Genomic DNA, 27,662 nt, shown 5'->3' with positions numbered 1-27,662 from the left:
AGAGGTGGAACTTCTTAAAGCTCATTCAACCTGACAGTAACTTTTTCTCATACATTCAGGTTTTCCCAGTGAAACATCTGGAACAAACTTGGCAGAATCCTGACTAAACTCCGGGCTCAGCAGCCCGGATGTGCAACTTGTCTGACTGCAATCAATTAGTGAAATTAGTTTCCTGGAACACGCAGAAGTCCCGTTTGCCCACCCACACCCGTGTTTTAGACTCAGAAAACATGAAAAATGTGGCAGAGATTTCCCAGAAGCAGTGCGAGCTTTAAAGCAGCGATGACTGTCGGGTTAGAATAACCTTCGCCTCCACCCGCGTGGGTGGGAGGAGCTACCAGTCACCGACTCCAGCTGCTTTCTTCACCTCCCACCACAGCTCAGCGGGCTGCCTCGGGAGCAGGATCGTACCGACGCCACCTCATCCGTCTCCTCTCCCGATCCCGATGAAGTGATACACCTGCAGCCACGTTTGGACGATGAAACATCAGAAACACCAGCTCGGCCTCACTTTTCAGCAACTTTTCCCCGAGTTTGGAGGAGCTGGGAGGAGACGCGGAGACTGAGGAGCCCCCGCTGAGCGGCAGAGGTAGGATCCGAGGACTGAAGCTGTGCATCTCAGGTTGTCATGCATCTAAAGCATGAAGGCCAGCTGATCAAGCTCAGAGGGGTTAATGAGGTCAAATAGACGCACAGCAGGAACACGAATAATCTGAAATTACAGACTAAACTGTGGCAATAATTAAAGATTTTATAATAACTTAAGACTTAATGTTAGTCAGTTTTTATTGCACGTGATTACCTGTAACCTCAACTATTTTATAATTTTATGATGTTTCCCAGACATTTTACTTTAATATAACACAACATGCAGGCTACTTATTTGAAGCATTCCTTATTACAGTCTTAGAAAGGCTGTGTTAAAAAATAACGCACGTGTTGCAGTTTCTGTGTGATTTTTAACAAAACACGCCTAAAATAAAAAAGAAGAAAAAACCCAAAAATGAATTTCAAAATGTCAAAATCTGACTCAGCTTGTGTTTTCAAGTCTAGTTATCATACATTAAATTTTACATTTATCACGTCAGATAAACGAGTTCAAAAACGGTAAAGCTGAACGTTTACAGGCAGATTGAATATAGAATATTTCATGTTTAATGTAGGATTTAATAAGATAATTGCATACTTTGCATGTGAAAATCTGTATTTTCCCCCTTAAAACAGGTGGAAATAAGCCGACACCTGTTATAACTGAGGATAAAGTGTAAAAGTTACTTTTTGGACTCTGTTAAGTGTGAAATTAAAAGAAGCGATGATTTGTAAATCTCATAAAACAATAAGGTGAACCTGAAAGTGATGCCAGCAACATGTTTATCACTGTGCAGCATCCTCTCTTCCTTTAACAACAGCTCATAAACATCTGGAGCAGCTGCTGGGCTCGTGGGAGAGGAATGTTGTCCCGTTCTGGTTTGAAACCTGAATATACTCAGAGCTGAGGGTCCTTTTCCTCTTTGGTCTGGAGGATTTTGATTTGTGTGATCACAGAACATCTTCACACTTTTCCTCAGGTTGTTTTAAATTAGCTTTGGTGATGTTGCTCGAACATGTTTGCTCTTCTACCCACGATTGAGCTTTAACCTGCGTTTGTGTACGGCACAGTGAGCTGAGTTCACAGACAGAGATTTCTGGAAGTGTTCCTGAACCCATCCAGTGATTTCCATGACAGAATCAGGTCTGGTTATGACGCAGTGCCGCCTGAGAGCTGAAGATCACGGCCAGCCACTATTGATTTTTAGCCTTGTCCCCTGCGCACAGAGATTCCTCCAGATTCTTGGAATCAGTCGGTGACATTATGCTCTGTTAGATGTCCCAAATGTTGCTGCCATCAAACTCAAATTAAGCTAACATTTTTCAACATTTTATGTGTTTTCTTTGTTCTGTTGTGAATAAAATATGGCTCTATGGGATTTTCTTTTAACAGTGTCCCAACTTTATAGGAATTGTTTGTGTAACAAGTCACAAAAATAGTAATACTCAAGTTATGTGCTGAGCCCTAAATGTGCATATTTTTTATGAATGACTGGCAGTAATTCACTGAACTCTGTAAAGTTCAAACTTACTGTGCTTAATCTGTGACAGGACGATAACATGTCCAAGGACAGAAACTGTGATACCTCAGCCAAAACATAAATCAGTGTCCTGTATAAAAAGGTTTCAGTTTGGTGTGTGGACTGAGAGCTGCTCTATAGTTTTATATGTTTATTTAGGAAAATAGCCATACAGACAGAAGCAGGACTGCAGGTCTGAGCATTGGCCCGTCGTTTTCACAGGTTACTGTTTGTTTCGCTCTGTGTGGGAAAGCACTGATGTATTTGTGGAGAAAGTGATGAAGGTACAAGTTTGACAGCTCGTCATCTCTGCTGCAGGCCGCTACATCGGACCTGCACGACAGACACAAAACACGTTGTTCAAGATGTAATATTCTCCCCCTTACATCACTGCAAGGGGACTGCACATCTCTCACAGATGTCTTGTTTTGTTCAACCGACACTCCAAAATGCAAAAGACGTTCAGCATATGAAACATAAAGTAGGGAAAAGCTACAAACCCTCACTTTTAACATAAGATATACTCTAAAAACTGCGAAACTCCAATCTTACAGCAAACAATAAACGCAGCAGCTTTAGTAAAACAAGAATCGCTTGAGAAATTAAAGTGCAGTATGGCAACACAAAATGCAATCTACTACACACATACCAAGAAAGAAACGAACCCAGTGAGTAAAAATCTAAATGAAAGACAATAAATCATCATGTAAAAAAATGCACGTAATATGGCAAAGAGCTCTAAAGGTTTTATTTGATTGAAACTGAATATAAAGCAGTGCAGGTTTCGGTAAATGTGGAAAAAAAGGACCAAAAATATTGGAAGACAAAAAAGTGGTGTGGTATAGGGAAGTATAGAGGAAAGTTCAGTATAGGAGCTGGAACAGGCGGGAGTTTTATAGATGGATTAAAGAGCTAATTACCAATCAGGAATCCTGATTTCAGGATTTGTGATTGTAATATTTGTACGTTTGTTTTCCCTGACTGATTATGTCTGCGCTCCTTCAGGTCTGTAACGAAGCCCGTGTCCGTTGGTGTCGTTTGCGGCGGAGATCGCCTGGCGTCCGTCATGTCGCCTTGGATGATCCTTCCCGTCAGCCTGCCTGTCTTCATCATCACAGGAATATGGGTGGTGTGAGTACCTCCGAGTAAACAAGCCGCGCAGCAGCATCTGCAGGAGGTTCCCGTGTCTGTTTGTACACTCAAAGTTTAAATATGTATTTAAAGTTCAGCTCTTGAAACACTCACGTAAACATTTACTTCTTTTGGATAAGATTAGGACTCGTTAGGGTAAATACATTCAGCTGCTTCCTCTTTAAATACGAGCCTTGGAATCAATAAGTGTGTAGTGATGAAGGTGATCTTTCTTCCTCTAAAAGACAACTCACGAGTCAAGCTGTCTGCACACGAGTGTGGTCACACATGTTATCTGTTATCCCTGCTGCGGTCACCATGATGTCGACTGACGGTGCAAAGTTCATGCATGTGAAATGTTTTCCTTTTTTGGAAGCCAGAAAAACGCTTAGTCTTCATTTCAGGACTTTGCAGGCGAAGATCGAAGATGTTTTAAAAATCCTCCCCGGCTGGAGTTAATGCTTGTTCCTGCAGGCATGTAAGAACTCCTGAAAAGAGACCCAAGAACCTCTGTTTGTGGTTAACTGCAGTTCCTCTGATAGCCACTAGAGGCAGCCATCAAAGATGAGCCTATCCCAATAGGCTCTCATGTTAAAATGACCAGCATGTTTGCAGACTGCTCTGAAAAACTGTTTGTTCTGTCCTGCTAATGACACTTGTAACATGCTTGGATATTTCTTCATAGCTCACCCATTTAAATGCTTTAAGGCTTAAAGTTTGACATTGTTAAGGATACGGCTGCTGGGCGATAGGTGGATGTCGACATGCAGCCACTAAATTTTGTGTTTTTTGTGCGGTTAATTGTCACAAACCATCCAATAAGTCTGTGCTTCAGTTGTGTCAGTCAAACTCTAGAATTTTATCCATATTTTTAGCACTAAATATACATTTTAACTTTCTCGAAGGTGATGAAAGTTAATCGTTTTTAAAAAAATCAAATCTAAGATTTCATTTCTCTTTAAACAAAACTGCGAAAAGTCCCCCACTAAAAACAAATTTTGCATTTATCTTAAATCATCACTGACCAGAGTCCATTGAATTTAACATTTTTTCACTGTACTTTATGGAGAATTGTTTAGGGAAAATGTACATGTAATCAAATTACTTAAAGTCAGGATTTTGATTTGCAATGTCCTGTTTTGATCCTTAAACCAGGATAAAACTGATAAAACCTCATCAAGTAACAGAGCTCCCAGCAAAAAAGCAAATAAAAGCATAAAAAAAGGAACTGTTTCCTTTGATCACCACACACGAGTCCCTGAAGAGACCAGAATACTTTTCTAATACTGGATTCTTGGTGTAACCTTTTAATGAAATGTAATGGTTAGTTGGAGGCTCATTTCTGTGCATGAAAAGGTCAGTCAATAATAATTAATGTATAAAAGTCAGTGTAGGATTGTGTAAGTCTATCAAGAGTGGCACAGATGAGTTATTGCTCCTGATAATGATCTCTTGAGGAAAAAAGCTATCCAACATCTGTGCTCCCAGGCTGGATGACCTCTGGATAACGCCTTCTTGCACTTTCTATAGACTAGGATGCTGGGAAACAGCTGATTTCTTTTCCTCTCAAAGTGTGAGAGGATTCAGAGTGTTCTTTGTTAAATGAGTGCGAGAGTTCTTCACGCCGGGCCTCTAAAGCTTGAATCTGTAATCCCCCTCCTCCTGCTGTTTTTTCAGGCACGTCGACACCTGTCTGTTTCTGCCTTTGAATGCTTTGTCAGCTTTTGTCATGACCTAAAAACTCCACAGCTCTGGGCAGCCGTGTGAGGCTTTTTGCGGGAAAACATGAGGAGTTTGAGTTTTACACTTTAACCAAAGCGAAGTAAATTATTTATATCAAGCTGAAATGTGTCACATCTGAAGGGAGAAATGACTTTTCTTTTTTTGCTTTTTCCAAAATGAAATATTTTTGTTTTTTTCTTTAACTCGTTCTTTGTATTAAAATCAGTAATAGGTCACAACTGAGCAACTTGCTCTCCCAAAACATCAGCTAGAGCTGGACTGTCGCATGCTGCACGTTTATTAGGAGGTGGGCAGGGTGGTGGTTTATGCTCATATTTTGACCTCTGCAGTGAATCCATGCACGTGGCCGTTGCCAGCATTCACGCTTGGGCTGATGCATTGTGTGTTAAGTATCTTGTGAGTTTTTTCCCTCATGGGTCAGTTTGTGGTCAGTTTCACTTTTTGTTTTTTTGGCAAAAATGTCCATCAAGTTTTTTCACTTCTTTGTACTTTTCCTCATATCTAGTTTTGGTAATCTCCCTCCATGAATTTACTGACACGTGTGAGTCCTGATGTAGAGGCGATGATTGTTGAACTGGCCGATCACAATAATCGCAGGCTACACTCATCCGGATAAATTTGAAAACGGCATTTTTGTCTAAAAACGCTCCACTCCACAATATCATTTTCAGTCATTTTCACAGAGTTGTGCGTCCACATTGAAACGGCCGAAAACGCTTACGGTCCAGTACTGCTCATCCGTGAAACGCAAGAAGATTCAACCTGCCTCATTTCTGTCTGCCGTTTATGTCTGTGAAGGTTCTCAGTCATCCAGGTCATCGTAGTCAAAGGAGCTTGCAAAGAAAAGCGTCTGGACTTCTTTAAGTTGCTTGAAGACGTTTCACCTCTCGTCCGAGAAGCTTCTTCAGTTCTAAGGTCAAATGGTGGAGAGTCCCAGATATAAACCTAGTGGGAGTAAACCCCCCACAGAGGGACAAAAGGACCCCCTGATGATCCTCTAATCGCCTGAGCCAAGGTGGGAAACTGGGCGTGGGTCCCAATCAGCCAGAGTTTCGGGTGTGTTCATTGTGAAACCTGGCCCCACCTTATCATGCGAATTCCTGAGGTCAGCTGGCCCAGGATGTGAGTGGGCGTTAAGGCGTCTGGGGAGGAAACTCAAAACTGGATTATAGATGGCAGAGAGTTGGTGTCGTAAACCCCCGCCTCTGTTCAAAGATGGTCGCTCACAGTGGACATAGATGCTTCTTTCACTCCTCTTTCAAACCATCTGTCCTCTCTGTCCAAAATGTGAACATTGGCATCCTCGAAAGAGTGTCCTTTTGTCCCTCTGTGGGGGGTCACTCCCACTAGGCTTATATCTGGGACTCTCCACCATTTGACCTTAGAACTGAAGAAGCTTCTCGGATGAGAGGTGAAACGTCTTCAAGCAACTTAAAGAAGTCCAGACGCTTTTCTTTGCAAGCTCCTTTGACTGTCTGCCGTTTATTTACTTTCCGGTGTTGTGCCAAAAAGTGATTGCCTGCTAAAAACTGATTTCCAATGTTTCCGTGTATTTTTTATGTGTAATATCTTTACGTATGTTGGTAAATAGACTTCGGTGAACAGCGTTTACAAAGGGGTTATATAGAGAATTTAAAAATTATCTGTTTTTTCAAGTATCTTTACAACTCTGTGTTATTGTACTTACATTATAACCGTTCCGGTCCTTTATCCCCACTTAAAATATTTTTACAGAACTATTGTAATATTTGCTGCCATTTCTGCTGTCCTCTTGGCCAACTTACTCTTACAAAAGACATTTGTAATGTTAATGAGATTTTTTTTTTAACTGCATAAATAAAGGTTATATAAAAGTCGCTGCCAAAAACTGATTGCGGCTTCTACCTTGTTACACTAATGTTGTTTGTGGCTCAATATGACTTTATGTCATCCATGAGGGATGCATTTGACATATGTTTCACATATTATAGCCCAACAAGTTACTTATAGCAGTTTAAATACCAGCAATCAGTTTTTGGCAAATACCGGAAATCAGATTTTGGCAGACGATCACTTTTTGGCACAACACCGGCTCTTTGAAACGTCGCGGCAAAAGGTCGAGGAAAAGCACCAAGTTTTTTAAATGGACTAACAATGAGGCGGAGTTGTTGCTGCGAGTAACACAAAAGTACAAAGTTGCAAAAGCGAGTGAGAGTTAAGGGATTTGAAGAAAAGCTCTCTGGAGCATGTGCAGACTGATATTAATCTTTAATAGGGCTGTCAAAATAGAGAGAAAACAAAACAGCTGCTATATAATGCCCTCTGCTATCTTAGTTTAATTGGTCACAGCTCCAAAAGGCTCCGTTTACACGGTCCACACTGTGACACGAAAACGGCGTTTTCAAATGTATCTGCTTTGGAGAGCGTTTTCAAAAAGCTCTGTTTTCCTTGAACAAAAATGCCGTCTCAGTGTGGACGGGAGGCCAAAACGGAGAGAAAAAGATGCGTTTTCAAATGAAAACGTATTAGTGTGGACGTGGCTGCAGACTGTGTTGATGTGACATGTGGTTACAGGGAGGAGCACATCAGGTTATGGGGTAGATTATGCTTTCAGGTTTCAAAGGGATTTGCAGGGATCTTCGGGGTAGATTTAACACAGCAGTATGAATCCTGTGAAAGGTGCTTTGGCAGTGCCAACAGAAAGTTACTGGAAGTATGCCATTTCCTGTTTCAACTTCTATTTCAGTGCCACAGCTGTGATTTTCTTTTCCCATTCAGGAGAAGACTGCAGCGAGTCAAGCGTGCCAGAGCACGAGGATCAGTGCTTATAGGAGGTTTGATGACGTTACACTTCATGCAGTGACCGATGCTGCACTGAAAAGAATCTTTGATTAGGTTTACACAGAAAACACAGTTTTCAATTTGGTTTGATTGCTGGTAAAACTTTACCTATTTCCAGGGTGCATGGGGAAGACCAAAAAGATTGACGCTCCAGCAACACTTGTATGTAGAGAAACTTTACTGGTAGACTTGCATGTTTCGGGTGATAGCCATTCACCAGGGTCCCTGCCAAAGACTGAAACACATCGGTCAAACAAAGAGTGCTTTACAAGTGTTCGTATTTCACGTGTTGGCAGTAAGAATCCATCACGTTGTTGCCTGAACTCGATGCATCACAGCACTGAATCCAAAGGTCACCTTCTGTGTGATTTGGCGGCGCTGACAGCTTTGAGAACACTGAAGTATTTGATGGGATGAGAGAGGCGGTGTATCTGAGTCTCTAGTTTAACGGCTCATTCACACCGTGATCTTCACTTTAGTTTACACGGCATGCAGTTTTCAAGTACATGCAGCAGGACTAAAAAAGATGAGTCGTGGGAGGGAGGGAAGTGGATGATAGTGGACGGCCTCTGTCAGGCCACTCACTCCACATCAACTTTGTAAAGGGCAAATCAATTCTTCTGACCCGAGAATTCCCTCGTTATCAGCGATCAATAAAGACGCTCCAGCGGTCACATGTCTGTTGGCATCTTGCTTTTTTGAGTCCTGTGTATCTGATCTATGGTGCAATATGTCCTCACGGTTGTTTTGAAAGAGGCTAATGGGCCATTTGTGACATATTTCAACCTGAGTGATAGTGCACCAACAACATTATGGTGTGGAATATGGGAGATTTTATGTCCACTGGTTATTTATTTTGGTAACAACCTGTTTTAATTTGTCTGAATGTGGTAAAAATGAGTATTTGTAGAGTTTTTATGCCACACACTTTGAACAAGAAGCACATGTGACTTAATCCATGTATGTCTTTACAGAGGAGAGTGGACACCTTCTGAATCAGGTTAGCTAGGTTACAGTAACACATGCGTAGACTTGTTGTAACTGGCAGTTGTAATGCAACTTCATTAGCAGATTCATGAGTTTGTGCTTAAGTATCATGGTAGAAATGTCAAGCATTTTGCAGGCTTTTGATCTTAAACCTAAGTAGAAAAGAGTTGAAGAGTAAGACTGAAGGGATTTCTGTTGCAGTCTACTTCACAAGGAGCTGGATTGTCATCAGGTTTGAGAGATTGTGGTAAAATAATTGACACAGACAGACTTCCTGGGAGGTCTGCAGCACAAAGCAGAATATATTATTTAGAAGTTAATTCCTAGAAAAATGCACCAACAGCACAAATCTGATAGAGGACTCCACTTCAGCGACTCAGATTAGAGGACTAAAAGTAGAAATGATGGCTTCAAAGGGTCAACTCTGTACAGCTGTTTTATGAAGGTGACTGAAAAAAGAAGAGGCCAAAAATAGAAGAAGGAATCAAAGATTTTAATACTTTTTAATGCTGTAAAGTTGAGCATTTTAACAGGGGAGTCAGCCTCAAGTGGCCATTAGAGGAACTGCAGTTTTTGGTACTTCTGTGTTGGCGTCATCTTTTAGAGTTTTGGTCAACTGCCAGTTATATTTGGAAAGAAACAGCACTTTCAAATTGTTTTCAAGGACTTCTCAGAGGGTTTTGCATTAAAAAACCCCCAAAAACTATCTGGATAGTTTGTGCAAAATCTCTATTTGATAGTTGCCAAACCTTTGTGTGTAAGATCTCCTGGTACAGCCAGACAGAAAGTCGGAGGATCACCGAAACCAGAAGCATTTATCCTCTGGAGGAAATTACTGTCTGTTCAGAATTTTATGGAAATCCAGCATTGAGTTTGAGAGATAGGAGTCTGCACCAAATTGGTGGAGTAAGAGAACATGTGCTTCTAAAATGTACTACTGTGCATTTATGTGTGTGATGAATGATCTCTGTTTGGCTGTTAGGCTCTGCGTGTGTGTGTGTGGAGGTTGTTTTGTGTAACTGACATTTTTTTAAACATCCCTGTGGTGTAACAGTACATGTTAATATGCAGCCGTCCGGCTCGACGCACATGTGTGATGAAGAGGAGCTGTCTCCGTCTCTGAAAACAACCGTGTGGTGATTCATGTGTGTTTTGTTAGTGGAAAACATTATTAGAGCCTGGAGACGTTCGTGTGGTTGGATGTGACAATACTTTCAAATGCTGCAGTACAGCGAGTGAGGCAGAGCTTTGGACATGTTTTGAGAGCAGAGCCAGTGTTATCTCCAGACCGTATCCTGACAGCATGATTGAATCTTCATCATTTTCTGTCTGCCTCTTTAACCGTCTGTTCAGATCTTTGACCAAAGATTTTCTTCTTCTTTGTCTTCACAGATACGCGATGGCCCTCTACAACCAGCACGTCTGCCCTGTGAACAACTGGTACAGCACTCACACACACACAAACACACATATCGGGTTCATTTTAAAGACCATAGTATTGGTCAGCAGTTTAATGTTGCTTCAAAGCACCAAAGAGACACAAGCTGCATCTCCGCATCAGGAATGTTCCCAAAGAGACGAGGAAACTTTTTCCAAATTGTTTCCAGTGCAGTGACCAGAGGTCACTTTCACAGAGATAGATTTTTGACTGTGGATTAGATTAAAAAAAAAGAGTCAGAGATGTCTACATTACACAAAGTGCTTCAGACCTTAAGCAGGATTGTTGCACAATTTCTCAAGACTGCATTCAACTGTTCAGCTCTGCTTGGTTAAACCAGACAATTCAGTTCACTTTCATTTAAAAAGCGCCAAATCAAATCACAAATCATAACAGTCATTTCAAGGTGCTTTATTTTGCAAGGTAAAGACCCTACAATAACAAGCACTTGGGCACAGTGGGAAAGAAAAAAGTCCTTTCAACAGGAAGAAAGCTTAAAGATGCTAAAAACATTGTGACGTATGTACAAAAACATGTTAACTAATGAGTCCACTTGCAAAGCATCACCACTTAAACCAGAAGTTGAGATTTCTCTTCTTCAGTGGCCTTTAATATAGATCACAGTGGGAAATATCAGGGCTCCTTGAGTGAAAATGCAGCTTCAGAGATAAATAGAGTGAATCTTGGAGTTATATTTACAAACTAAAACTCCAGGGATGATAACAGTGATTTTCCTTATTTGCTGAATGAGTGAAGCAGCGAGTGTTGGATAACATTTTCATCATATCAGATTAGAAGTTGATAAGTTCTCTGAGTGTTTTTAAAAAACAAAATCAGCCAAATCAAATAATGAGGGTTAAAGAGTCACTCTGTGTGTTTACCTGTAAACAGGAGCGTGTCCTTAACAAATAAAAACACATAAAACAGACTTTCTCTCAAGCTGTGTTCGGGGTTTGCTTGCTCTCCACGAGTACTCTGGCTTCCTCCCACAGTCCAAAGACATAGAGTGGGGTTAGGTTAACTGGTGATTTTAAATTGCACATAGGTGTGAATGGTCGTCTGTCTCTAAGTGTTACACTCTGACCAGTCTAGGGTGTACCCTGCTTCTCAACATATGGCCACTGGGATATTGGGACCACATATCTCCATAGTGCTGTATCTGCACATATATGTCGATTTAGGCCCTGTCTACATGCATATACAGGTATTTTAGTAAATACAGGTATATATTTATAGATAAAATGTTACAAACCCAGTTTTTAACATTTGTAATGCAGGAATGTAGTTTGCTATTTTGCATTTGAGTTAAATGAGACATCGGTTTGAGTCACTTGCATACAAATGGAGAATAGAAATCAAAATAAAAACAAAGTATGCAGCTGAACATTAACTGTGTTACATAAAAGACCTTTCACCTGAAAACATTTTGGGTTAATTTTCTACCGTCATTTGCGTACAGTAAGAGCGCTATCATGCCAAACGTGTCGCAGCTGATGCTCAACCATTAACAGAGTTTTCAACACGTTTGGTCACTTCAGTTTCCCTGAATTGACATTGATCTCGTGTGAAACACTAAGATCACATTTTTACTCAACCTTTTTTACTGGGAGTTAGACAACCTACATTTCGATGATCCCATGTAAGCAGTACTTGGCGACAGTGGAGAAGAAGAACTCACTTTTAACAGGAACAAACCTCCTGCAGATTCAGGCCACAAACAGCAAACGTCAGTCAATAAACATAATGACATAAAGTAGTGGAATGGAAACACATGGAGACTAAAAAGATGAGAGTGGAGAAGAAGTGCGTGGCATCATGGGAAATCCCCCAGCAGTGTGGGCCCATAACAGCAATACTCCGGAGTCACCTGATCAAGCCCATCTCGGATAGGTGGGGGACACAGTGTACAGGTTGCCATTGTATTGCTGAACCAACACACAGAGACAGATGACCAATCACATTCAGCTAACCGCACTAACTGCATGTCTCTGGACTGTGGGTGGAAGCTGGAACCTGTAGCGAACTCACGCATCCATGCAGAAAGGTCCCGGCTAGGTGGTGCATTCGAACCCCAACACCAGTGACCATGCTGTCCCAAGTCTGAAGCATAATCCTAAAAAAGGAGATGGGGCTGATAGTTGAAGGCCTCCCATCCTACTTTAAGAAATTCGAGCAACCGCAAGAAATTCGGCGCTCTGAGAGATAACGATTGTTCCGAACACTGAATCATGTTGAATAACTGAAATAAATGGATGCACATGTGTGTTTTTCTAGGGTTTACAATGAGTCCTGTGTGGAGCCGCTTCCATTACAGAGGGGACCTGTACTGTGTTGCACCCTGGACAACATACCACTCATCAGGTCAGTGAGCCCACCTCTGCGGGTGTTACAGGTGGACTTTAATTTCCATGCTAAGATAAGATAAGATAAGATAAGATAACCTTTATTAGTCCCACACGTGGGAAATTTGTTTTGTCACAGCAGGAAGTGGACAGTGCAAAAGTTATGAGGCAAAAATTAGAATACAATAAGAATAAATACAGTACACAACTGTACAGAATAGAATAAAATAAAATACTATATACAGTAGAATAAAATAAAATAAATATACAATAAGATAAAAATAGAATACAAATACAAATACTATATACAACTGAGTAAAAATACAACGATGACAGAAAGGATTATTGCACTTAGTATTATTGCATATGTATGGATGTGTGTGCTTGATCAGTTAAAGTCTTTATTATGGAGTCTGACAGCAGTGGGGAGGAAAGACCTGCAAAATCTCTCCGTCCCACACCGTGGGTGCCGCAGTCTCCCACTGAAGGAGCTGCTCAGTGCTGTCACAGTCTGCTGCATGGGGTGGGAGATGTTGTCCATCAGGGATGACAGCTTAGCCGCCGTTCTCCTGTCACTCACCACCTCCACTGGGTCCAGAGGGCATCCTAGAACAGAGCTGGCTGCTGCTGCTGTGTGCTTACCTGCTAAACTCCTGGTTTCTTGTAGCATTTGGGAACTTCAAAGAACAGAACGGCTGCACGTTGCAGTCATTCCTGCCCTATCCTTCATTAAACCACAAAGAGGAAGCAGACTGACGGTCCTAGTTCTGCTTTTGCAGTAATAACAATTTCACTGAAACACAAAAAAAGTTATGCTGTACACATGATCTGACCACAGATGTCAGATGATGTGACACAGCAAACCGCCCTGCTGTGGTCAGTGGTTTATTTTCGAGGTTGGCTGCTTTTGTTCAGTTGGAGCAAGCACGTGCTTGATTTTTGGTCCTTTTCTAAAAAAAGAAACAAAATTTTCCTGTTTTACTAAAACTACTAATTGAAATAACACAAGAAAAGCTGCAAAAGGAAGAAGACAGTCTGAGACTCTTTGTGTTGTCATTTTTAAAACACACCAGCAGAAATGTGGAGCCACGGACATCAAACAAAGTCTTCAGAAAGTCGTTGAACTCACAGAATATATTTATGCAAGCCAAATATCAAAGTGTCAGAGCTGGAAAAACAAAGTTTCATCATGATAGATAAGGCAGAGGAAATGCTACTGCATGACTGTTTTAAAGTGCAGGTAAAGAGGCTTTTATAGGACATGAACCAATAAATCCAAGGTAGTTTTTTATTTTGGGGATTAAATTAAAGCAAACTCACATCTAGCCCTCAGTGTAAGCTCATTGACCCAATTTAAGCATCTGACATCCATGAAATAGGGACTAACAAGCTACGAAAGTTCAGAGTTTAAAAACCTGCCTGCTTCAACCTGTAAATCCTTGTGAACTGTCAGGAATCCACGAGATCTGCAGCTGTTCATGGGGCTGAAAATCAGTTTTTGTTTCCATGCAGCGTTACAAACATCAGCTGAAACTGTTGCTTTAGGGTTTGCAAGTCTTACATGTAGCTCCAGAAAGTGATGTCGCTCGCTTCTTTAACTAATCCGGTTTCAGATAAACTGCAGTGATATTTGGCGAGCAGCTGCAGTGAAGATCGTGATCTTAGATAAGTCCGCACTTGCCCGAGCGAGGCTCCTCCTCACCTCTGCAGAAAGAAAGGCTTTTGTTAAGTGCTTCACAAGTCTTATGTTCCCCCCACAAAAACATCCAGGGTGCTGAATAAGTGTTGCTGACAAGATTAAAATCTAATCGGCTTATTGTGTCTAGATGGGAAAATGTTTTGGATGCTTTTGAGCTGGAGATACAGATGTGTGTCCTTCTTTCTGACCTCCCACAAAGACTCTATATTTATAGAAAAAATGCTGGCAGGTTTTTAGTATCACAGAGCAGCTAAGCACACAAATATGGGTTTTCCAGTTGTGCACAGTAAAAAAAAAAAGTAAAATATGGAGAAGGGGGTATATGACAGCAAGCACAGGGGGTCGTAGTTTGAGTACAGCCCTTACTAACCACCCTCCTCTCGTCTGTGTTTCCATTGTAGTAAATGTGGAACTCTGCCACCTGAAAGCTGCTTTTTCAGCCTCATATGCAGCACCGGATCCTTTATGGGTAAGAACCAGGATGGTTTTGGTCTACAAATATTCAGCTTTTATAGTATTTTTTCTTTTTTTACTCTCGTACATATTTACCCAACATCTTGGTCGAACAGGACTTGTTTTTTCAGCTGGAGAGGCTCCGGCCAACTTTCTGTTCCCCAGAATCCACGGCCAGCTCTGGCCTCAGCCCTCAATCTGAGAGAAAACTTCAATCTAGGCCATCGATACTGCTTTTTTCTGAATAAAATGACCCACAAGCATTCACCCTCTGACCATACGGACAGCTACTCTGTGTGCCAAAAGCATTGATTTTCTGTGGTTTGCTCAGGGTTCGTTGCCCGGTGTGCAGAGGGTATATTGGCTCTTTTTCTATATTTGCTTTAAAAATGTTTGCCAGGATTCTGATAATGTACACTCAGGGAATTCACCCTGATCAACTTTTTGGAAATGCATAAATGGAAGTTTGCCTCAAAGGAATGCAGTTCTTTCCAGATTTGAAAGCGACTGTAGGAGCCTCAGTCAGACACAATTTCCTGGTGTTGGGAGCTTCCTGTGATCCAACGTGAACTCACACACATTTTGCAGTATATTGTCAACCCTTTGACCCGAGTGTCCTGGACTGAAGCTGCCTATTTGCTCTCTATACAGAGCCATTTATTTAAGGTGACCTCTCCCCTATGAACACCAGGTTCATGCTGCTTTTCTGAGAAAATGCTGGAATTTGGGCAAGTTTAAAAACCTGTTAACCCGTTCCAGCTCAGGCTTTTTCCCTGAACCAGATTTATCTCAGAACTTGGCTGTTAACACACAGTCACTGTTTTTCCATCCATGGGGCACAAAAGTTTTTCAGGGCTTCATCTTGGTGTTTTTTCATTGTGGCAAAAGACACGAAAATCAGAGAAAATAGTCTGAAACAGCGACAAAGACTTGAGAAAAATAAGCTTTAGAGCTTAATAGAAAACTTTACTTCTCTTGTTTTTCGCTCTCTTGCTTTTGTCACTTTCTATTTCATTAGACCACAGATGCCTGATACGTAGCTCTCAAAATCTGTCTTAAATTGGCAAAAGCGCATCAAACATTTGTGCCCTGGTGTGTAACTTTGCGGTCCTGGTCCGTGGTGTCCCGACCCCGGGCTGAGCAGTGCTCTTTCCAAGTCAAGGAATGACAACATCTTAATTTGACTTGAAGGATAATAGATAAATACTTAAAGGAAGGACCTCTTGTTCTCTTTGCAGGAATACAGGAACAACAAGTTCGTTCCTGTAATTACCATTTTTATGGATGATTTCGGTGAAGTCTGCAAAAATTAGGGTTTGTGAGCGAGCTCATTTCTCCCACATCAAAAGCTTTCCTTCTTTTTTTATTCCCCTTTCATAAACAATGCTCAGTTTATATTGGTGGGGGAGTTTGTTTAATTCAAAGGTGTAGTGTGAGGTTAGAAGAATGGTAAATGTCAAACTCTTGCTGTGCAGCAGCCCAAGAAACGCACGCCTAACCCAGAACCCAAAACACGGAGTCTTATCGTGGCGTGCACTCGATCGCCACAAACGGACCACTGTGCTCGCTGCTGGACAACCCACGGGAACATCAAAACAGTCGCTCTCTGCAGTTTGCAGGGAGATGAGTGCCAGATGTGAACGGCATGATCATCAGACAGGAGGGTGGGAGAGCCGTGTGAAACTGCTGCGAAGCTTTGAAGGCGACGTTTCATAAACAGACATCAGGAATCTGCTCACACAGGGATGTGCAGAATCATCAAGCTTTAGCTTTGAGCACGACTAAAGGTTTATTCTGTGCAGTTTGGGCATTGGAAGTCTTATAGTTGCAAAAATGATGGTGTGGCTAAAGCAGGGACCTGAGTTGGTACACACCTTGAAATTTGATTTGCCTTTGCATGTTCTTCCTGTGCTTGCATGGCGTTTCTCTTGGTACTCCAGTTTCCTCCCACAGTCCCAAAGATATGCATGTTAAATTAACTGGTGATCATTTCAATGTTGCAGGTGGAGATAGTAGCTTTATCTATAATCATACTGTAAGGATACTAGTACTGATTCCCCTGCACATCACACCTTCAGCAGCTACTTGGCCCTGGAAAGCCATGCCATGAAGCTCCTGGTGCACAGCTGTTGTGCTGATGTTACTGCCAGAGGAGGTTTGGAGCTCTGCATTTACTGATTCAGCAGAGCACTGGGGATTTTTCTAGATGCTTCAGCACTCTGTGTCCCCGCTCTGTAACTTTACATGGAGGATAACCCTTTAACCCTCAGATTAACCCTTTACATCACAAATGTTTGTCAAGGCAGACCGAATGGCTAAGTTCTTCAGTTTATACACTGGTGACAATGGCACTGAAAACACCTGAATTAAAAGATTAAGAGGTGTGGGCTAAAACCTTTGTCCGTACACTGCCTGTCAGTAAAATAAGAAGGAATTAATGTTTTAAAATAAACAGTGTGGAGTACAAAATGCAACATTTGCATCTTTAACGTAGTAGAATCGAGGCAAAAAGTAGCATAACATGGAAATACTTAAATAAGCTGCAAGTATACTGAACTAGTACTTCAGTGAAGAACTTGAGGACATGTACTTTGTTATAAACTGTAATCCAGTGATGCCAGAATTTTGTAAGACTATCTGTGCTGTTAATCTGACTCTGTAGTGAATTGAATGGACCAGCAGCGTCACCCTTTTAGTACAAATGATGCAAGCCTTCTGTCTGCTGCCTCCAAGCAGCCTAAGCAAATCAGTTTCAGAGAGGACTAAGCTTCATGCTTGTTGCCCTGAGGTTATTTTTCTGCTCTGTAGAGATGGAGCTCATCCCGCTGGAGTAATCATAAACACCTCAGGTAGAGTTTGTAGTGTGAGCTTCTCTTCCTGGAAGAGAAAAAAATGTGGTTACATAACTTTTTGACCAACAAAAACGGTCCTTTCTTCCCGATTTGTCATTTCCTTTTTTCCTCACTTCCTCCAGTGATGCTGATCGGCCTGCTGCGCTACGCTCACGTGATCGAGAAGCACCAGAACTGCATCCTCAACACCGCCGGCCTCTCCGCCGGGTGGCTCTGCGCCGCGGGGCTCATCATGGTGGGAAACTTCCAGGTAATTAATCCAGTCAGAGTCAATGAGATCAAAAAAGTCTGGATAATGTTTGTCAGCCCAGTTTTTCATAGACTCACAGCACACGAGCAGCAGTGACAGTAAATATCTGTTCACGCTGACCTTCGCCCACAGCTCTCATCCCTGCCTGTGTAATCATTCACTTCATGTAAATCAAGGGTGATAATAGTGGAAGTTTTTTATTCTTCTGCAAACTTTAACTCCTCTCTTTTAGGAGAGATCCCTGTAAAAAAGAGTCGCACGTGGTTTTAGGCAGACTCTGTTCAGAGGATAGGATCCTGCAATTATTCCTAAACGACTTAATGTTTATCCTCACAGTTAAATTAACTCAAATTTTATGAACTCTGTCCCAGTTTCATTCAGAATCCTGCCAATTTTCCATCTGATCGACTTTACAGACATTACAGGGGAGAGAAACTGGGATAGTGGGCCTGACAGGCCCCAAATCATTCTTATGCAATCGTTCAACAACATCAATTGAGGGGTGATATTTATACGTGAAAGATACAAAAGCAAAAATCCTGCAAAAAAAGCTGCAAAAAGTAAGTTACATAATCAGAGATGGAAATCTCACTGTGTGTGATTCACGGCACCTCCGGCTATTGTGCAGCTGCTTTCTTTGAAACTGAGGTGGAAGCTTGTAATCCATGTGTAGCCTAAAAACAAACTAATCTGGGTGCACTGTTTTTTTTTTTTTCCTGCAACACAACATTTGCTGGTTTTAGAAAATGTATTAACACCTGGGTAACTTTGTGCTTTTCCACATTTACTGCAGTGAAGTAGGAGGTAGAACGGGCTTGATGCCGTGTTCAGGCCACACAGCAGAGATAAGACTTCATGATTTATGGGTCAGTTGAAAGCAGAAGGCCTGAATGTAACAAACAGCATGGAGGTAATTTAAGTGATGACCATGAAGAAGGTCAGACTGACCTGCCTCCCCTCAGCCAGAACAGAAACTCAGCTAATGGGCAGCTAATCTCTGAGGGAAGAGGGAAGCACATACCAGTCTGTTGAATGAAACAACTTTCACCTGCATCCAGACTTTGAGATACCATTCAGGATCACCACTTTGTTCATTTAAGTCCACTGTAAACCAAACTATGATATGAGGGACCGTATTTGTTTGGAATCAAACGCTCTTTTCAGGACAGATTTTTTATCCTGACGTGAGAAAAACAGAGTTACCAGGATAAAAGACCTAACCTGTATGCATTTTTTCTCTAACTCCTCCCCTTATGTTGCACCTGAAGTTGACTGAGACTCTTCTTTCATTTTTTCATTCATAAAGTTGATGTTAAAGCTCATATCTCATTAATTGTGTCTGTGCAAACACTGAGTTAGCAGTAACCTTTATTAAACAGTTTCTCCTCTGCAAGATCTGCCATGTATCAACTAAAGGCTCTCATGTAAATAGAGAAAACCTACAGTAGAGGCTCCAATGCATATTCCCAAGGACTGACTAATACCTGGGTGGTGGGATTATGGTGTGTTTATACATCCATGGGCTCCAATGTGGATTGAAGGCAGCTGTGAAAGGCCAGAGTGGGGAGAGGAGGCAGCGAGGGGAGCAAACAGGAGCGAGTGTTAAAAACTCAGAGCTGTGTGTAATTTTCACGCGTTGTTTATACAGTTAATGTTCCAAGAACATCAGTGCAGCTGACACGATCACATCGTTGTGATGTAATTTATATTTAACAGCCGTGTCAGCTTCTATATAAAGCTCAGGGCAGATTTCCTGGCTTCAAATAAATCATTTTGGGTCCTTAAAAGTCCTTAAAAAGGTTGGTTTTCATAGTCAAGATTAGTAAAAATGTATCCATGTGTACATCGCTGTGTATCTGTCTATAAAAAACAGAAAATCCTTAGTAGATGTTAAGAAACCAGGAACTTTTCCATTATTTCATTTTTTCTTTAATCTATTAATCTATAATCTTACATCCATTACCTACCTTTTTGTAACATGGATACTCATGTGTGCAGCCTTTATCAGTAAACGTAAAGCTATAAAACTTTATAAAAATACAGTTAAAAGTCCAAAATTGACACCTTTGGGCTGGTTGTGGCTGAGGACATAGAGCAGGTCATCCGATGGTTCGATCCCTGGTATCCAAGTATCTTGGACAAGAGACTGAAGCTGCTGTTTGAGCAGAGAATAATTGTGTGTTAGATTGAAAGGACTTGGGTGTAGAAAAAGTTCTTGTAGGCGAATAAGTCGGTGAATGAGGCGTGCTGCGGTCCTTTTACTGTTCCTTCACATTTTTGAATGCTGTGCAGTGGATTGGAGAGTCCGATTTTGGCCCCTGGGCCTTATGTTTGACACCTCTTTCCTACAGCAACATTAACTTTCATAACTATTTTCACAAACCTGTTACCAAGCCCTTCTCCAGCTTCACACAGCCTCGTCAAGCATCAAAGACATGAAGTTACACAATGACCCAGTGTGCACCTCAGCCTGCGGTGCAGCCCATTGTTCAGCAAACGTGGCTACGTGCACGCACTGCAACTCTGTCTCTCATTCCCATTTCAATCGAGTCTTCGAAAAATCGAGTTACGACCTTACGAGCTGGATTATGTCCTTTCGCACCGCTGTGAATGTTGGATTGGCGTATACGGGGTTTCTGCTGAGTTGCGGTTGCAGAGCCTCTGATGATCCTCGCTCCTGCAGACTCGCAGCTCTTTGTAGAGCTTCCAAGCACATTTCCTTTTGATGTTCTGTTTGTTTTGTCTGGAAATTGTCTCGCTGTGGTATTGTGATCATAAAAACAAAATTTTGGCTGCGTGTTGTGCGTCTGTGTTTCTTCCCTCGGTACACTCGAGCGTGGTGTAATGTAAGGGCGCGCTCTCACGACAAAGCGCCCGTTCATTTTTCAGAAAAAAGCTCAATCTTTGGCTCACCTTTTCTTCTGATTCATAGAAGATGGCTTCATTAGAGAGAAGAGCTGCAACACATGCACCAACGTGTAGGTTTTTACAGCAGATGCTCAGGACACACATGCGTACATTAGGGTCACAGCGCAAGCTCCTTTATTTCTTGGTGCTTCAAGTTCTGACTTGCACGAAATCTTCTGTTAAACCTGTGCTGATTTGGTTTTGCCAGGAATGCAGCACCGGTGCAGCGTCTGAATGTCACCGCGATAATAATGAATGTTTTTAGTTTGCAGATCAGAGGAAAGAAACGCATAGGAAGCAAAAGAAAACTACGTGCAGTCAACTGTGTCACTTGATTTTTACTGCAGAACATGTCACTGAGACATGTTGGACTTTTTAATCCAATACATTTATTTTACAGCTCTAGATGTATCCTACACTCAATTTAATATGCAATACATGTGAGGATTGTTTAATATTACTTCACAGCACTTCAAAGACACAAATTACATGAAAGATTTTCCTTATAATTTCTGCATTCTTTGCCTTTCCTAATCTTCTTATCACATATTATGACTTGTCACTGCAGGCAAACACAGGTGCATTACATTAACTTTAATTTAAACCTGTAATCACTGATTCAGATACTTTAGGGGAGACAAAAGTAATGTTTGCAAATGTAAAGGCTCTAATGTGATCAGTGTGCTCTGGTCCATTTTGTTCTTTGAAGGTTTGTTGTCCTTGAGCTCAGAACCAGCTGATTCTTGCTGTGTGATTGCTGATTTAAATATATATATATATATATATATATATATATATATATATATATATATATATATATATATATATATATATATATATATATATATATATATATATATATATATATATATCAGGCCCATTAGCTGCTAAATGCTCCACTGCACTACATGTAAACTGCACTGATGTAGCCTGATTTTAACATCATATTCACCCCTTTGTTTTTAAAATATTTGTTTTTAAAATAACAAACAGGGATTTAACTGACGGTTTTTACAACCACCATATAACAGTTTTACATATTTAAGTGGCCACTTTGCAGTGGAAACAAAACTGCATCATCTTTGTTGAAACGCGCTAACATGATGCACAAAATTGAGCATATCGTTAGTTCAGGTAGGAGGTGAAGCAGTCAGACACATCATGAACAGATCAGGTGGAGGAGGGTTGCAAAGTGGCTTGCAGAGACACAGCAGCTGTGGGCCGGCTAATATAGCAGGCCAAAGATTCACCAGTTGGATGAGCTGTGGTTTGATGATCAGCTGATCTGGGACTATAGCTGCACAACTAGTGATAGCATAATGAACTCACAGGGCAATGTGAGTGTGTGTCATCTTGTACTGGTTGTACGTAAACACAACGTCTGCACTGATTTTGAGACTAAATAAAGTACAGATCCAGCAACATTTGTGCAAATAAAGTCCCAATAGAATAAAGTAGACAAACTGTGGGCTGATTAAAAAGATCGGAGTACTTCAGCTTCTACTGTGCGTGTGCATGTGGCGGCCGTCTGAGCTGTTTTGACATAGAAGTGATAATATTCAGGCACGTGTGCACGCTGCCAGAGGTCACAGTAATGCAGGGAGGCTGGGGTCTCAGGTTACTGCTGCCCTGTCTCTGCACATGTGGGCCCCCTCAAATACATCTCAGAGTCACTGCACAGTGCAGCCTCAGTTCTTTTCATCCATTCGCCCACCATCGATTAAGGGCGACCCTCCCCTGCTCGCCGATTGGCCGTGGCGCCCTCCTCCCTCCCCCTCTATGCTCGGTCTTATATAATGAATCGCAGTGTTTCCCACAGTGTAAACATGGCAGACGTCTTGAGTGATATGGGCTCATATACTGTAGAAGCACGCATGGCTCTGACACAATGATAAACAGCTTCATCCAGTCTGTTTATGTCTCAGAGAAAGAAGGGTGAATGCTGAACTGGAGTTTCAGGAAATCACGAATGATGCGGCCAAGAGTCTGCGTGGAAAAGGAAAATTTCTGCAGCATTGTTCTGCATCATGCATCGTTCCACAAAGAGCTTATTGTGGTCTCATTCATCGGTGGTATGTCTGCATTTTTAAACCTTTATCATCCCATGTCCCAGGTCTTATTCCACAGTGCCTGACACAGTAATTCATATATACATTTTCAAGATCATTTCAAGACCTCCAGGGAGTTATTTTAGCTTTGAAGGCTCTTTATTATTAGTCAGAAGAGTTTTATGACCTTTATTCCAGTCGTCACAATCACCAGAAAAACCCAAAAAGTTAGCACCAACAATAAGGTTTAAATCACACATAGACACTGAATAAAGATGGACGTAGGAAACACCATCGAAATGTTTGCTGATACTTGCTTCTGCAGCATGAAGCTGAGCAGATGACCTGAGCAAAGTGTGGATCTGACTGAGAACCCTGCAGGCCGATACAGTAGTGCAAAAACACGTGGGAATAATAACGCACCATAATTCACAAAATAAAGATAAAGCTGTGTTAAACACATTTTGTAGTCCATGTTCTGGGTGTTGTAGTTTCTGTACGGCAGACAATAATCCCTGTGCACAGTACTCATCATTTCTCCTTCGCTCCTTTCCTTCGCCTCGTGATGTTTTCCGTCGAGGTCGAGGAAAAGTGGTTAGGAAAAGCAGGTAGGCGGTCCTTTTTTGGACTGTTCTCTTTACACTGTTGTCAGTTTTACTTCTTGTCTTTCTTCGTGACCCCTTCTTGGTAATTGTTTGTTTCTAATAAGTGTCCTCAGGACATAAACCTCCTGCCGCACAATTCCTCGTGTTCTCAGTATTTTTCCTTGTGTTTGTAGTTATTTCCTTCTGTGTGACCTGTTGCCTGGATTGTTTGGCCTCCCTGACTGCCCTTTGGTATATGAACATGGCTTGTTTTTAGGATTTTACACAGCCTCAGCTTACCTGTCAACTGTCCTGCATTTGACTCCTCTTCCTCTGTTCGTATGTGAAGATTTATCTATCTTCCTGCTCGCCCTTCTCTTTTGAATCAGTTTTATAATTAATGCTGAGATGAATATGAGAGGATACGACCCACATAAAAGTAGCTCATGAACAAAAAACTTTCAGATGCTTGGTGTAAGCACAATTATAACTCAAGCTGAATGAGTATTTGTTTGTTCTCTGGGTCTCTTCCCTGTGGTCAGACGGCTTAAACCGCTGCTTTTTCTCCATAATAAACCACAAGTCCAGGCTCAGGAGATGTGTCGTCATAAAATCAGCTGCTGTATTTGAAAACGTGCTCTCACAGACTGCAGGAGAAAATATTAAAAATGAACTTCCTCCGTCTGTGATGCTGAGACGAGATGAGCTCATGGCAGTGACGGGTAATCTTCCGGCTTGTTATGTGTGGAGTTCGAGCTGACACCGTGTCGCCTCCTCCAGTGCCAGAGATGATAATGGTGATGATCCAGCTTCCTTTGTAAATTAGTATCATTACAGCTTCCTGTGACAGATGATTTGGTAACAGTGCTGGGTCACAATGACCTCTGTTTGCATTTCTATCAGCTTTGTTTTGTCCTGATGTTCCCACAAGAAGACTGTGAGGTGTAAATGATATTCTGCTGAGTAAAGGACTTGTTTAAACTTCCATCTCCAGATTTGTACTAAAGCCTGAAGGCGTATTTGAGAGAAATACATCCAGTAATTGATTTATGTTACATTTGTTAATATAACACAAATTTCCCAGAGTTGTTAAGATATTTTGGTTTACACAACAAATTTAAACCTCACCCAGTCAACAGGGTGGCAGTGTTCATCCTCCGGTTAACGTGATTTTCAGTGCAGAAAATCTAATAAAGCCTGGTGCTGAGCTCACATCAGTCAAACAGTGGCTGCTATATGATGATGTTGAGCATTATGAAAGACAGTTGGTGATATCACATGAATTTATTTTGTCCTAAACACAAAAGAGGAGGATTTTAGTTGCATTTAAAATAGTGCTGTCAGCGTTAATCTCGTTAAAATGATGTTAACGCCATAACCGCATTAATGCTGCAAATCACAGTTAGCGAGTTAGCGTGGATCGCCCCGTGCGTGGGGCTGGACGGCGTCAGCGCGTTAGCGTGGGTTGCTTGTTAACGTGTTAGCGCCGTGCTCTCATAGTTCTCATAGTGGATGAGAAAGACCGACTATGTCTTTCTCTTCCGTGCCGTGTTTCTACTTCCAGATCCTCAGTGTAACAGTTTTTGTTTATCCGCCTGTTTTGTTTTCTTTTTTTTCAGGTGGATTTTGCTAAAGTCCTTCACTACGTGGGAGCTGGGGTCGCCTTCCCCTCCAGCATGCTGTTTGTGTGCCTTCAGTCGGCTCTGACCTACAGACTGGCCAAGACCCAGGAGGAATACTGGATAGGTCACATACGAGTGGGGATGGCCCTGCTGGCCCTCATCGCCCTGGTGCTCAGTATCCTTGAAGCTTATCTGTGTTTCTTCCAGCACTACAGTACATTTTTAGTGAAACAGTTCCCTAACACATAGGTTGCTTGCATTTATTTATTTGCTTGTTTAAAACCACATTCAGTGGCATAGATACCCTGCAGGGTTGTGTCAGAGCTGGATGAGAAAGATTTATTTCGAGACATGGCACCCTCTAGTGGCTGTAGGACCTATGGCAGCGTAAGTTGTAGATTTATGGAGTCACAGAGACAGGAACAAGGAGCTCAGGGTGAATGGATGGGTCAATATAAGATTTAATAACTATAGTTTTTCTTTCTCTTTCATGATGGTTAAATGAGCCAAAAAAAGGTTATGTATTACTGCACATTATTTGTTACTTTTCTTAAAAGTAATGAAAGTGACTTGTTACAGTACTGATTACATGACTTTTGCATTAAGAAGAGAATTTAAGACCTTTTTTTTAACATATTTAATGACATAATTGTAAGTGTGGTAGCACTTTAGTAGTTACTTTATGATCCATTATACATAACACAGTTTGTTCCCCTAAATTTACTAAAAGATGCATTTGTAGCTAATCAAACCTTTAAAACAGCATGAATGGGTTGCAGGGATATATTAGGGAGAAAAGGGTCATTTTGCTTCACAATAACTGGCTTTGTTTGTGCATAAATCCAGAGAAACTCAGCTTTTTGCAATAAATCAGCACATTAGTATAAAACTAATTTCTTGTCTGTCTGCACACGTGACTGTCGCTCTTTATAGTGTTTAAAATCCAGCACATTTATAATGTATGGTATGTTGCATTGCCCCCTGCTGGAGAGCACACAGCCTTACAAACATGACTGAAACCAAATGCTCACTTGGAGTTTTTGGTCATGAAGATTATGTGTCTGATGAGTTTATTGCTGTCAAGTCTGTAAGGAAACATTTAGGGATAAAACATCTGCAATGCACCTTTAAAAGGCAGGTCATCAATGTATGGATGGTATTGATTGGAGTCTATGTGAGGCTTGCATTCAGACACAGGAAACCTTTTACTGGCTGTTAATGGTAAAGGTAAACCATCACTTTTTTTAAGGTGGGCCTTTGTGTTAGAGGGTCAGGTTTGACCACAGGTCAATGTGATGGTGAAGCCATCTTAATATTAACAGCACAGGACCGAATTCAAAGTAGCGACCAGTACATCTCAGTACGTGAGCAATAAAAACAATGTCAAACTGAACCACTGTGCAGCCGTTGCTCGCCTTAACCCTCTGATCACCAGGTGGGGGTTTTTTCTGCCAGGAGAGCTATGCCCTGCAGCACGCCTCCGCCATCTTTGAGTGGATCTACTGCTCGATCATCATGTTCTTCTACGGGACTTTTGCCTTTGAGTTTGGGGGCATGTCGGGGAACACCCTGATGGTGCTCTCCAAAGGCGGGGCGATGCAGAGCTTTTCCACCTCTGACCACAAGACAGAGGTCGGCGGAGCCGGCCACCACCAGCCAGAGAGCTTATCGATCCTGTGACTTAACTATGGTGTGTTTGAGAAAAACTGGAGGTGAAAGAGTAACAGAGTCTAGAGCCTGGATGCTGCACCCTGCATATCACCACACTCACTACTACAAAGTGCCAAAGCTGCTCTCCTCAGCAGTGACCAAAGACTGACAGACTTCTGTCCTGCAAAGCGTTGCACAAAACCAACAATGCCTGTGCGAACACAAACACCAACAAAGAAACACACACGAGCACACCCACAGTCCTTAATGTTTGGTTTAATTGTCTCAGAGTAACAATCGGTCTCTGAAAGTGCCTCAGATGTCGCTCCTCGCTGCGCGCCGTCAGTCCTGGAGCCTTGCATTGTTTCTACTCAGGAAGTTTTGTTACACAATCAGGTTTCTCTCCATACCTCCGCCGCAAGATGAGGGTTTCCACAAACATCAGACAGCAGGTGGGCTTCATGTGCGACAACTAGCCTCTCCTATCAAAGTAGCTTAAAGATGTAAATGTTATTCTAAGCTGAATTTCAACACTTGGTGCAACTGTTTAAGGCAACATTGCCCATGTAGCTCTCTCATATTTCCCAGATAAGCTCAGTTTTGTTTTGTCTTTTGTTGTTTCTCATTTCAGCTCATTGCCCAAAAAAATGCTGTATAATTTCTCTTTAATGGGACCAAACTATGAAGGTGAAACATTGATATGTTTAACATCTTTAATTTCATCATACGCGGAAATACTTTATTCAAATTGTATTTCTTAGAATGTACACTGAAAGTAAAACAATAAAACAGTTAATATGAAATGATGCAGTGTGTGCACACATAACGGGTTGTGGTTAGCTTTAGATATACAGGAATCCACTGACTCAGGTTTATTGAGCTTTAAACTGTAAAGATCCTCGAGGTCTGTTTAGAGGAAAGCTTCACTGCAAATCAGTACAAAGTTGTTCTGATTGAATAAACATTTCCATCCTGATGAAACTGAAAAGGCTCCCATGCAGAAGACATATTGGTTTGATGAGATGAAT

At 41.6% G+C, this 27,662-nt stretch overlaps 1 protein-coding gene across 2 annotated transcripts; it reads left to right on the top strand.

Annotated features, from left to right (window-relative positions):
* The first annotated feature begins 372 nt into the window (after positions 1–372).
* LOC113028035 (transmembrane protein 150A-like) lies at positions 373–27,437 on the top strand. Of its 2 annotated transcripts, none has more exons than XM_026177993.2 (8): positions 373–589; positions 3,114–3,239; positions 10,182–10,229; positions 12,502–12,588; positions 14,670–14,737; positions 17,696–17,823; positions 24,982–25,159; positions 26,420–27,437. In XM_026177993.2, the coding sequence occupies exons 2-8, from the start codon at positions 3,175–3,177 to the stop codon at positions 26,662–26,664; spliced, it is 819 nt and encodes a 272-aa protein (XP_026033778.2). In that variant the 5' UTR covers positions 373–589; positions 3,114–3,174; the 3' UTR covers positions 26,665–27,437. The 2 variants fall into 2 exon arrangements, with proteins under 2 accessions (XP_026033778.2, XP_026033776.2); XM_026177991.2 differs by having other exon boundaries at positions 3,114–3,285.
* Positions 27,438–27,662: the final 225 nt, after the last annotated feature.

Source organism: Astatotilapia calliptera, chromosome 8 (assembly GCF_964374335.1).
Source record: "Astatotilapia calliptera chromosome 8, fAstCal68.1, whole genome shotgun sequence".
NCBI classification, from domain to species: Eukaryota; Metazoa; Chordata; class Actinopteri; order Cichliformes; family Cichlidae; genus Astatotilapia; species Astatotilapia calliptera.
The sequence above is the reverse complement of the archived record's forward strand: the minus strand, read 5'-3'. Positions and strand labels throughout refer to the sequence as shown.

What these genes read in the sequence shown, in the direction of transcription:
- LOC113028035 (XM_026177993.2), top strand. Translation starts at nt 3,175, where the DNA reads ATGTCGCCTTGGATGATCCTTCCCGTCAGCCTGCCTGTCTTCATCATC. An exon ending in GTCTGCCCTGTGAACAACTG is followed by an intron (nt 10,230 to 12,501) that starts GTACAGCACTCA and finishes GTGTTTTTCTAG; the next exon opens with GGTTTACAATGAGTCCTGTG. An exon ending in CAGCACCGGATCCTTTATGG is followed by an intron (nt 14,738 to 17,695) that starts GTAAGAACCAGG and finishes CACTTCCTCCAG; the next exon opens with TGATGCTGATCGGCCTGCTG.